Below are 12,706 nucleotides of genomic sequence, written 5' to 3'. Positions count from 1 at the left end.
AAATATTCAAAAATTGTCCTGAAAAATAGTGATTTGCCAGACGAAATTGGCAACGCCTGAAGGCTCATACGGTGTTTTCCCTTAGCACGGCAGCACCGGCGAGGATCTTTTAAGTTTTACCTGCGGTAACCCTGTCTCTTCGTTTGCCAAGGTTTATGGAGCAAGTTCGCGGAACGCACGTTTTCATTGTGAACTTTCCTTGAGTTGGCGACCGATAAGCACATCTTACAATAGGTATCTGTCAAGGTTACACCGTTTATCTATTGTTGGTCGTGCAATCTGCTAGAGAGAGATATATGTTTTCCGATGCGGCCGGCGCCAACAGCATTGCTCATAGAAAAGTTCCAATAGAGGTGAAAATTAGCTTTAATGCGAGATATCATTAGTTTATTGTCGCTGTTATCTCTGGTCTAGTCACGCAGTGGCTCACTCTGGCATAATATAAAAGCGAAGACACGAGACATTCCACTGGTACCTTGACAATGGTGGAAGCTTTTACTTTCGGGACTTCAACATTCAACTGTTGACCTGTCTACTTGGTCGATGGTTAACAACGTGTTGGGAGTTTCGCTTTAATAACACACAAAAATTTGAAAACTTGTTTGGTTCATGACTTCACCTGAAGCTCATCATCCACCTGGTACGTAGGTCAACAGCCGGAAGAAGGGATGTGAATATTGCCCCCTTACGACTGTCCATAAGAAAATGTTGAATCCCCGACATTAAAAGCTTCCACCTGTTGCAAAGAGGCCAGTGGAGGGTCTCTTGTCTCTGCATAAAAGAATGGTTTCGGAAACAGAGACAATAATTTAAAGACCCCGCATTACTCCCTTCCCTGCGGTGAAAAAGTTGCTGCCGGAAGTCACCGTTCAGCTTTCCCTTATGATGACTGATGATCGTAGAGATGGGCAATTGGGTTGGCAATTCTAACCTAGAGCCCAATTCCCAACATCAAAATGAGTCATCGATGCAGCTGTTGAGTGTTGCCTATCAAAATTGAGAGGCGCCGCTACTTTTTCATCAATATAAATCGCAAATGGAGTATGAAAAAGATAAATATTTAATAGCTAGCTCGCGATTTCAGTTCATCAGAACTAAAAGGCGCCTCTTGCTTTTAAACGGCAACGACCTAAGGTTAGAAAGTTGCTTCATATTTGAAGCGATGTGTGCAGAAAGGGCGTTTCTTGGTTGCGGTGCCTCAAAATCGCCGCTAACGTTTCATCCCTTGTAATTGAAGCAAATGTATGTAATTCGTTGCGACTTTTACTGACAATGAGGATTCTTTTCGATTTTACAATGCTGAAAACTTACGTAAAATTTCAGGAAATTCACCTTCCTCTCTAAAGGATAAATTAGCACTGGAGATACTGAAACACCGCAACCACGAAATGCCTTTTCTGCACTATACGCCTCATTGTTGGCCACACTTCGACCCCAAACGAGATAAACATCAGATGGGGGGGGGGGGGGGGACGCGGAAAAATTACGTTACGGAATACTTGACAAGAACGGCCAAAACGATGCCACGATCGGAATCGGATCACGTGACGCCTTTGCGGATTCATTAGAAAGACCGGAAGTGCACGAATGGAGTGACCTCTTCTTTCTCTCTCTGCGGTTAGAGCTGTATTAAAGCTTTTATAAACGTCGCAGTACGAAGCTTCGGGTCATTCTCACGAGCAGCCTCTTCAACTGCGCCTAGGAGAGGTGATGAAATTCGATAGGAAACCTATTTCACGAGGCAAAAAATCGTGTTGAACGCTTGAGGAAATGATAAAAATCATGGAATTGGTCTTTCAAAAACCAAAAGAGAGCACGTCTTTAGGGGAACATAATGGATGACGTCATCTGTCACCGATCTGATCTGATTAATTGTAAGACCGGATTACTTCCGAGTTGGTCCTATCGGGGACACAAGGGGTTTTCATTTAGAAATAAAAGAGAACAAAGTTGAAAATCGCTGACCACGTTCAAAAGCCCTTGATTTTTCCTAGTTTTTACAAAGAGCCGCCAAACCCTGGTCAACCATCGAAACAAGACGCTTAGTTCGTACTGACGCACAGTGGATCGAGTCAATACGAGAGGTCGGACAAAATTTAGAAACTTTAAACGCTTGTAACTCCGTTTATACAAAACTTTGAGGTTCTAAGCGTGGTTCCATTAGTTTCCTCGTAAAATTGTCTTCAAGAATCACACCTTAAAATTTAAAATGTGACGAATTAGAAATCTAAGTTTCCAGTTTCAGTCAAAATTGTCATGTGCGACCTCTCAAATAGACTCGATCTACTGTGTTACGTCACAATAACAGGGGTGATTGCGCTAATAATTCAGTTGGTTCCAAACAATAATAATAACGATAAAGCTGCTTCCTGAAATATACCAATCAGAATAAAAAACGTATCCAAGAGGGAATTCCCGACAAAGATCTACTTTCCCGGGAAACTTTGGCAGAAAAGAGAACTCCCGTTCCCATTCCCATTAAGTACTTGAGTTTTCCGAGAAACTTTGATCCCTACTTGTGACGTATCACTTGATGGAATTTATGACTAGCCTAACTCTCCCGCTACAAGCTCTGAATTACATACCGTTCTCGAGAGACGACTAGGGTGCGACGCACAGTGGATGGCGTCAATAGAAGAGATCGGACGAAATTTTGAAACTCTAAAAGCTTGTAACTCCGTTTATACACAATTTTGAAGTTCTGAGAGAGGTTCCAGTGGTTTCCTCCTGTGTTACTCCTCTAGGAGAACTCCTAAAAATGTAAAATGAGACGAAATAAACATCAAAATTTGCAGTTTTACGTCCGACCTCTCTGAGTGACTCAATCCACTGTGCGACGATGCGAGCGATAAGACGCGCTGTCCGGTTGGACTTCAAAAGCAAGCAAATAAACAATGTGCTTAAAACGCAGAAGCCGATAAAAGGTTATTCACGCTTCTGGTTAAGTGCCCGAATTACTTAGTTAGCGAATTTCACTGACACAGCTGGAAAATCGCACATTTTGAACCGCAATATTGAGTAAGAAACCTCCTCCTACAAACGTGATGCTCAGAAGGGCCTATAGGATTAGCGTAAAAGATGGGGGGGGGGGGGGGGGGCTGAACAGAGTAACTTGATAGAGAGAGTATCGCCATATGGCGATCGTTTTTGATTGGCTCCTCCATCTTCAGCTCTTGAGGTGATTCGACGCTCAACACAGGGGAAAAATCTGATCTCATTATCGGTCGAAAATTTCTCGTGAACAGAGCCAGTTTTTGAAGCATTTTGTTCTATCCAAAATAGGAGCCGCGTAGAGAAAATTGTGGAAAATATCCATCTCGGCCCTTTCATAGCACAACATGAACGTTTTTTAATATTTCCGAGTTCCGCAATTTTTAAAGCAAGAGCGCAAGACATTCAGTTGCTTATGCTATAGTGGGTAGGTATAGCCGAGAGATTTTCTCCGAAAACGGTGAAAATTGAAACCCCTGAGAATTCTCTTTGAATCACACGACGTTTGAGTCTTGGAATTCCTAAAATCCATAGAGAAAAAAAGGAGGTGTTTGCATCTTGAGGTTTGTTCACCCTGTGACGTAGGTCGGTACAACCTGGCCTGGCCAGCGAAATCCGGAATTCGAAGTATGAAAAACGAACCATAATGTCCAATTTTTTTTGCTTAAATCAACTCATGACATAATTTCAAGCACTTTTTATGGAATGACTTTTTTCCATAAATTACACCATTTCCGAGAAAATTGATGATAAAAGTCGCTGTACCGACCTCCGTCATCAAAAAAATCCAAGATGCCCGAAATGCAAACACCTCCTTTTTTATCTCTATGCCTAAAATCAACCTTTTCAGCAATATCATTCATTCTACCCCCCCCCCCTTCTCTATTTTATACTTAGTAATTTCTCCATAGGTTGGGAGAGAGGGGGGTTGTCCTCTTTGACCCTGTCCCCTCGAGATTTCGCGGGTAGCCCTTATTTGCGGACACCTCACGGCACTCGTAGAAATGAATAGGGAATCAGTACGTTCACTCTCAGACGGAGCGAAGAATTGAAGAACAGGATTGCTCGTAAGACAAGGCCACACCCAATAAAACCTTGGAAGGTCGTGCACTCCACTTTGCCCCAACGATACGGATACACTAGAAAAACAGCTGGCTAAAAATAGCAGGAATACCTGGCTGCGATATGTAGCGAAATACCGGTCGGAGACATGCCTGGTTTTTTGTCTCTTAGGGTGCTCAAAAAAAAAAAAAAAAACCTTGCGTGGACGCTGCTGTTATATGTGACGAAAATGAGTATGAAATTGGTGCATATCCGAAAGTTTGAGAATACTAGTAGCCCGATGGACACATTTTTACTACGAATGTACAGAGCAAATCGACGGATTAAACCTCAGCCTAACTATACAACGGACGTAGCCCCATTTACTTTCCTAGTTTGTCTAGCAACAGAGAAGTTAGCGAATTCTGACTTGAATTTTTTTTTAGTATAACTGTAAAAGCTGGGGAAAATGTCTAGAACATTCAAAGACGTAATGCTGTTAGGTTCTCGATTACAACATGAAACTTGAGGGGGGGGGGGGGGGGAGGGGGGAATAAAAACACAAAAATAAAGGGTAACTGATCTAAGGTCAGTATTCGGAAGAAGATGGAAGAAGCTAAGCTAAAGCCCAGCGCACAGTTACTCGATGAAAAATTTCCCAAGAAGGCCTTCTTTTCAATGAAGGGGGACTATAAAACTTTCTCGTCAACTCAAGGAGTTTAATAAATCCACACAGAATGATTGGAAGGATAACTTTTGAAGTGACCATTTAAATGCGACAAATCAAGCATGGCTCAGAAAGTCAGTTTCATCAGCCAATCTCAAGATAGCAAATACTCTATAGAAATAAAACATCATTGACACACTTGAATACACAAATTCACATGGTTACTTGCAGTTTGGAGGGAGGGAGGGTTTACCTTACATTAAATTCTTCAAAAACAGTGCGACTCAGATACTTCGCTTCACCAGCAATTGTTGAGATAGCAAATACTCTTATTAAAACAAAAAACATCATGGACACACTGATATAAGAGTATAACAGGTTTCATATCCTGCGGTAAAATTTTCATTTGATCCAGGAAACTTTGCACATGCTGTCTCAGCGTTAGGATTTCATCAGCCACCTTCAAGAGTAGCAAATACTCAATCATAGACACATCATTGAAGTAACGAGGCAAACTAGAAAATTTAAGAGATTGAATTTTCTCTTGAACTAAGCATACTATTGTCACCCCCCTCCCCCCAAATTTTTGACAGTCTGTTTTCATCAAAAATAAATTGCTGATCACGAATTTTGAACAGTTTTAAACATCACAGATTTGCTGCATACGCTACGCCCTAATTTTTCCAAGGAATAACTTGTAATTAAGTTAATCAATTAGGTATACTGGTATACTAGATATACTAGGTGTCTTTCCTGTTATTGGTTGCTGCCTAAAGAGATGAGTAAAATTTAGTTTTAAAAGAGGTATAATGTGAAAATCCCCGTTAAAATGAACATGGGCATAGACATGGTGGTGGTGGTGGTGGTGGCATGCTTTGCGATATATTGAATGATCTGCCATTTAAACCTATGAAAAAGGATCCATAAACAGGGTGTTCGCAGCAAACACTTTAATAATCGATTCTTACCATAGGTTTAAATTACATATCAATCGATACATCGCAATTCACACTACGCCACTGGGTGGTGGAGGGTGTTAGACTTCTCCAGACACGTTGTTGCTCTAAGAAGCTGTTAAATAGGATTGAGGGGCCATTGAGGACCATCCAATAAGGCTTTGAAGGGTCCCTTCGTCCCACCTTTTCATAAAAACGTTCTAACCACTCTCATGCCAGTGGGTCACTGAGTGCCTGTTGTCATGGAGGTCTACAAAATTGATAACTTAAAACCTCTAAATTGTTTAATGATTATTAAATACACTGAATTCTAATGATTCTGCAATCCCTCACCTGAGAAAGAGGTTGCAACAACCAACCATTGTCTCGAAGGTAATGATCCAACACTATTTGAAAGTCTATAAATTTCAACAGTGCAAGCCTTTCTTACTGAATATACAATTTGACTGTAACCCTGAGTGGTTCGACTTCCAATTCTCAATGTTCGATTTAATAGGCGGGGAAGAAAATGAAACGAAAGCTGCTCTTAAGTATCGATAACATTGGGATACACCTAAGATTTGATCTCTAGAATAAGTACTTCTCCTTTGAGAATACTCCGTTATTGCAGGTAAATCTTACTGACCATCTACGAAAAGAAAACCCATAAATATATCTTGGCCAAGACTTTCCTAGGATTGATCAGTTTTAGAATTCTAAATCTTTTAAAATCTTTGGACTGTCCGTCTTAAAACTTCACTTCGTCAACCATCTTTAACCCAAAATCAAAACCTGGAGTTGATTTCCGCAAGAAAGTTATAGGATTGGGAAACAATGATTCTACTAAAAAGTGCTTCGCAACGAAAAATGCTCATAAACCTTTTGTCTACAATTCACCAGAGATCTCTGTGCTGAACTAACAAAAATACTGACCTTCTTGACCTTTTCATGTAAAAGGGGCTATGCCACAACTACAACCTATCAAAACATGCAACTAAGGCATTCCGAGACTTTCGATTTAAACAGGGATCTCAATTGCCTGAAAATAAAGAGTTAAAAACTCTTATGTTTGTACCTGAGCTGAGAACATGATTGAATCTATACAATCTCCACTTTTTGACTCTCGCTTAAAATTAATGGAAACCGTGTTGTGGTACAGAGCCAAGCAGTGTTTCGGATTTAACGCATTGAATCAGTGACAAACCTGACATCTGCAACCTGATCAATTCAGTTCTACTTGGTTAACACGTTCAAACTTTGTATGTAGTAGAGCTCGTCACAACGGGAATAGTGGTTAAAGCCACAGAAAATTTCACAGACTAGAAAGTCAAATCGAGGACAACCTCATCAAATCTGAGAACTGGAGTAAAATCTTACGTAATTCATCCATTCTGTTTTAGAAGAAGCCAATTTTCAAAATCTGTCTCAAATCTAAGTAGGGCAAACTCTCGAGTAGGTAAGTTGATTAGAACTGATAAAATGACACAACTTGCAGCTAAAATGCAATGAGTTCACCAACTGAACAAACTACAACCTAACAACTTCTCTGCCCCCACCAGACATTTTAAGTCTTATGGCAGACAGGACAAGCAGAGCCTTAGGAGAAAAGAAAACGGTGACTTAAATGGTTTCAATGTTGATTTTACTGACTTTCTACAGTTCAATTTACATCCGTAATACTAGCTGCTCATTTACTAAATTACTAGAAGTCAAGAGGGGCTGATTACAAAAAGCAACACTGTCTGACCGAGTCAAACAAGACCATGAAGAGAAGTAGTCATCTGCTGACTAGGAGGAGGCATCAGCCCAAGTGATGGATCAGATAAATGCAAAAAATGAATATATCACGCATTTAGAGGAATAACTGAACCAAAACGCTGGGCTCTCATGAAGGATAGGCTAGCACATGTCCTTGAGGGACATAGGACAAATTCTCTTGCGGTTAGTGCAAATCTGGCACATATAAAATGTAGTGTGCACAATACATGACAAATGTCAAGAAAGGATTGAGTGCAATACTCGTAAAGGAATGGCAAGTGAACGAAGCGGGGACACCATTCTAAAGAGGGGTGCGACCAGCTGATAAAATAAGGTTATATTCTCTGACTTGGGTAAACTGAATAGAATGGAAAATTTGGCAGGCGCGCAGTGATTGTTGGACTAGATAATGTAAGAACAGTACAATGCAATGGTCAAATCAACAGATGAAAAGGTGATGGACATACTTGTAAGCAAAATAGTCCAGTGCTATGAAACAGGATATAGGTTATTTTTAAGTCTGAGCTCCGCAACTGGCGAACCATTTTTACCCCGGCAAGGACAGGGGTCCGATCCTTCATGTAGCGAGCATACGATTGACGGAAAAGGTCTGGGTAGTTGAAAATGAGAAAAGGAGTGGTTTGATGGCTGTTTTAGGCTATGACCAGCATTGCTTGCCATGTCAAGAGGCCAGTTCTGATTGACCAACTAAATGCCTTCCATAACCTTGGTATGGGATGTAAACATTACAACAAGATATAGAAATTAAAAATTACTTACGTGTGGGTGGATACCGGTACTGCTGATTTGTTGTTTTGTGATTAGTGGGTTGTCTAGGGTTATGCATGGCAACGTGTACAAAAATGAATTAGGAGTCCTCATAGATGGACTTCTTGCATCTTAAATAAAAAAAAAACTTAAGCCTAAAAATGATAAACTGATGGTTTGCACTCAATCTTGACTATGTAAAGTTTCTGATAAAATTCATTATAGACACTGAGAGTCCTCGCACTCGCGGATGAACAGAGATAAATCGGAAAATTTCGCACCACCTTATGATTTGCTCAAGGAGGAAGCCTTCGGTCAATTTCGGACTGAAACTCGTGTCGGATATCGGGCGGTAATCAGAGAGAAGTTGCTAACGACACCCGATTAATTTCACTCGCGATGAGCAAACACTCGCGGAAGTTCAACACGAACTTAAATTTGATTAATCAAACTTAATTTTACCGTAAATATTCAATTTCCGAGTCCCGAAAAATGTGAGTTATTCAATCACATGAACGAAATTTATCGCCATTTTCATACGTACACATAATTCCACCGACGTGAATCGGGCGGCCAGAAAAGAGAGGGAAGTTATTGCGTGATTGGGTAGCTAGTTTCACAATTGGTTCGTTTCAGTCCACTTTTTCTCTAGTTCGACGAGTGCCGCGCTAGTGTTCCTCGTTTGGAATTTTGAAAAACGGCGCGAGAATTCAAAAATGACAGCTTGTAGCGTTAGTCCGCCCCATTGATGTTTTATACTTTCTTGATAAATTTTCTCTCCTGTTACCACAAACCTTCATGTACATTTAGTCTTTGTGATTTTTGTATCGAAAAAAATAAATCAAAGTGTCGAAACATGTATTGCAGAAAAGGAAAAGTACTATGGCAAGAAGAAACAACACTATTCATCATTTCAAGTTTCCGGCGCTAACATTGATAGCTGAATCTTTTCTACCCACGTCTTATTTCAAGGGACGATAATAACATTTTGAATTTAACTGAACTTTTAAGAATTTATTTTTAGAGTTTTAAAAGTACACGGTATCATACCGGAAAACCTTTCTTATCAGAAATAGCAAGAAAAATTCTTAGGCGTATCATGGATGACAATTAGGTAGCGTCATTTGGGTTTATGAGACTGACAACGATTCTACTTTGTATTCATCATGCTCCAATTTTCCGAATGACTTAATATTTCTTGAAATGACCCGACTTTTGGGGGAAATTTTGATTCTCCCGGCAAGGACAAACCCGCCGCATTGACATTTTTGGAATTAGCTCTAAAAGTAGACGGTCTTAACCGAAATCGGCCCAAATGCATTTTCGGTGCCCAATTTTCTCTCATTTTTAACTTTATTAATACAGCAATAAACTACTTGACGCAGTGGCGTGGCGTGAATGGTGGAATATCGATATTTCCCCAGTTGAACCTTGAAAGGTTGATTATTAAGGTGTCCGTTGCAAATACCCTATTTATTGATTTTTTTCCATTGGTTTAAATGACAGATCAATCAGTTTATCACAAAGCAAACCGGGCGACTGACTTGGCGTCGTTAAATGTCCCATGAATTTACCCTAGATTATGCAGAATAAACTTACAAAATTTCAGTTCTTAATATTGCTTGGGCTTCTTGTTTAAAAAAAAATTGGAGAATATTAGGCAACGTCCGATTATTCTGATGAAACTCTGACACTGGTTAAATCCGTATATGATTACACCCCGATTATGATCCTAAATTATTACAAATTTAACTCTTGCTGGCCAATGTAACCATCGGCAAGATTTACCAACAAGGTAAATGGGAATAAAATAAAGGCACACGCCTTTTTAGCATTGATATTCGTGAAAAATGAACTCCCAACCAGAAATTTTTCTGTATGGAAGTAAAACTAGCTGTATACTGTTTCCTGCAATCCCAAGCAAATAAAGTCAGCCACCTCAAACCCCCGCACCGTGGTTGCGAGCCGACATTCAACATGAGACGAAATGACCCATATTAAAAACGCCTTCAAACACGATATCTGCAACTTAGTATGCAAGCGTGCAATACGCCATAGCTCTCCGTATATCCGTAGCCGCACACTGCAATAAAATATAAGCAAATTAGATTCACGGCCTGTGGCGCCCTTGCATACTATATGTTGCAGAATTTCTGTATAAGGGGTTTTTAATGCGAGTCGCCTCATATCGAATCTCCAAATTCCAAATAAACTCCCTCCAAATTTTGAGATGCCAATTTTCCTCCCTTCTTTTCAAATATTAATTTTTCCTCTGCGGCATAAAATAGTAAAAAATTAGTACACATTCCCCCTCCCCGTATTTTTTTGATGAAATTAAATAGGAGGGGGAGACTAGCATTGCCACAGTCCATTCAATGATGGGTGCTGTTTGCCTGATTGCGGTACAAAGCACTCGTAGCACGAAAGGAGCACACAATTTTGCCCTGATGTTAATTTGTTTAATTCAAAAAAGAGAGGGGCTGTAATTCAGGCAGAATTGCCCTTCAAATAAAAACTCGAATAGTTAACTACAGCGGAAAAACCAACCTTGATATAAAAAATTTAGTTTTCGATGCTACACACTGCCTAATATATGTAGTTTTCAGATCGCTGGGTCAAAGCGGCAATTACCGCATTAATTTGTGTAGCCGGCTATTTGGAATCATAGAGAAAAAAAAGGAGGTGTTTGCATTTCGGGCATCTTGGAATTATTTTGATGACGTAGGTCGGTACAGCGAAGTTTATCATCGATTTTCTTGGAAATGGTGTAATTTATGGAAAAAAGTCATTCTATAAAAAGTGATTGAAATTATATCATGAGTTGATTTAAGTAAAAAAATCGGACATTATGGTCCGTTTTTCATATTTCGAATTCCGGATTTCGCTGGCCAGGTTGTACCAACCTACGTCACAGGGTAAACAAACCTCAATATGCAAACACCTCCTTTTTTTTCCTCTATGATTTGCAATGGTACATTGCAATTTTTGATCTCTCGGAGAGTACGGGTACATATGAAACCACCTCAAATCAACTCTCTCGATGGCAACTTTCCTTGCTTCTGCGTAATCCAGATGACTTAAAAAATATATTTTTAAATATTTTGAGTGTGAGATAAACCCGGATACACTCATTAAAATTATTGACCCCGTTCCGGTTTATTCGAATTTTATCTCGAGTGAATTCTCTGAATATGTTTTTCCTAATTACAGGTGATAGCTGAATAATCATTAATTACAGTATGAGTTCGGAAAATATCTAGTTCCTTATCCGTTTGGCGTAAAAAGTATTAGGGAAATCAAGTTATCGTGTTAACTAAGTCTTATCATTTTTTTCTGCTCGGTAACATCGGATGTTTTTTTTTTTTTTTTTTCATAAAAGTACCTACCTACATTTTATCCAAATAAGTAAGGTAAATCATTACAAGAGTGTCTTTATAATGCAAGAAAACCGACCTATTTTTATTTCGAAAAATTTTGCATGATATCCCTGTACTTAACTATTTATTTAACATGTTTGTCTAAATATGCCATGCAAGAAAATGAATTAGTTTAATATTTTTAAAGGGGGCGGTTACGTACATGAGTGGAAATAATTACCACATTCGGGCACCCATATTTTTTTAGTTGTACCATCAATATCTGTACCAGTTTGTCAAAACTAAAATACTTTGGCGGGATTTCAGAAGCTCGGTAAAGAAATTGAGCAATCTTTGCGGCTGTCTAGTCATTAGTAAGATTGATTTAATTTTCTACTTTTCATTGTGTTTCTACTTTCTAGGCTGCCCCTGGTAAAAATTGGCAGTAGAATCTGTGTTCCAAAATACCATAGACCTAAAGCCGGCTGTAATATTTCCAATAGCTTCTGTAGCCGGCTGTACAATTTCTAATAGCCTTTTATAGCCGATGGCGATTAAGCAACAGCCAGACGATAAAGTTTATACTAAACGTTACTAAATACGGATACCAGGACTTAGTTAGTTTTTGGACTACCGCTCTCTTTTTGTGCCGTAGTATCTTGATTTATTTTGCGAGGAAAGCTCCGTACTTTTGAAGGATGCCTGTCATTCTTAATATGTTGGAGCGCCTTCAATTTCTTATGATACTGTGCAATACCTCTGGTGTGAAATAGTTGCTTCAGACGCCGTGGCACGCTGCGGCGCGGCGGGCGGGCAGAGAGTGCGAAACGCGCATTGGCGCCTACAAACCTAACAGGGATACTTCACGCATTGCGCAATGCGTGAAGTATCCCTGTTAGGTTTGTAGGCGCTAGTGCGTCGCCGCTCCGCTTTGTGTTAGGCTCTAATATTAAATCTCGCGGAGTCAGCGTTTTTCAACTCATGATTTTGAAACGTTTGCACACTCTGTATGGACTATTCTCATTTTAATTGATGAAAAAAAATATGTTTTAAAGGAAAATATAATGTGTGTTTTGTAAATATTAAGGTAGTTCCGTATCAAACTTAATGATTTCCAAAGCACACGAATTTCTACACAATTTCTTAAAGCCTTTTATAGCCAATGGCGATAAAGTGTAAAGCCCGGCGAT

At 39.6% G+C, this 12,706-nt stretch overlaps 1 protein-coding gene across 1 annotated transcript in view; it reads right to left on the bottom strand.

Moving 5' to 3' along the window:
- The window catches only part of LOC109039570 (eukaryotic translation initiation factor 4 gamma 3), a 138,280-nt gene extending 129,549 nt beyond the window's left edge, over positions 1-8,731 (bottom strand). Inside the window, exon 1 of the mRNA XM_072296033.1 lies at positions 8,173-8,731. Coding sequence (XP_072152134.1) covers positions 8,173-8,239 — 67 coding nt within the window. The 5' untranslated portion in view covers positions 8,240-8,731. The remainder of the gene's footprint in view (positions 1-8,172) is intronic.
- Positions 8,732-12,706: the final 3,975 nt, after the last annotated feature.

The sequence above is a fragment of the Bemisia tabaci genome, chromosome 2, assembly GCF_918797505.1.
Source record: "Bemisia tabaci chromosome 2, PGI_BMITA_v3".
NCBI classification, from domain to species: domain Eukaryota; kingdom Metazoa; phylum Arthropoda; class Insecta; order Hemiptera; family Aleyrodidae; genus Bemisia; species Bemisia tabaci.
The sequence above is the reverse complement of the archived record's forward strand: the minus strand, read 5'-3'. Positions and strand labels throughout refer to the sequence as shown.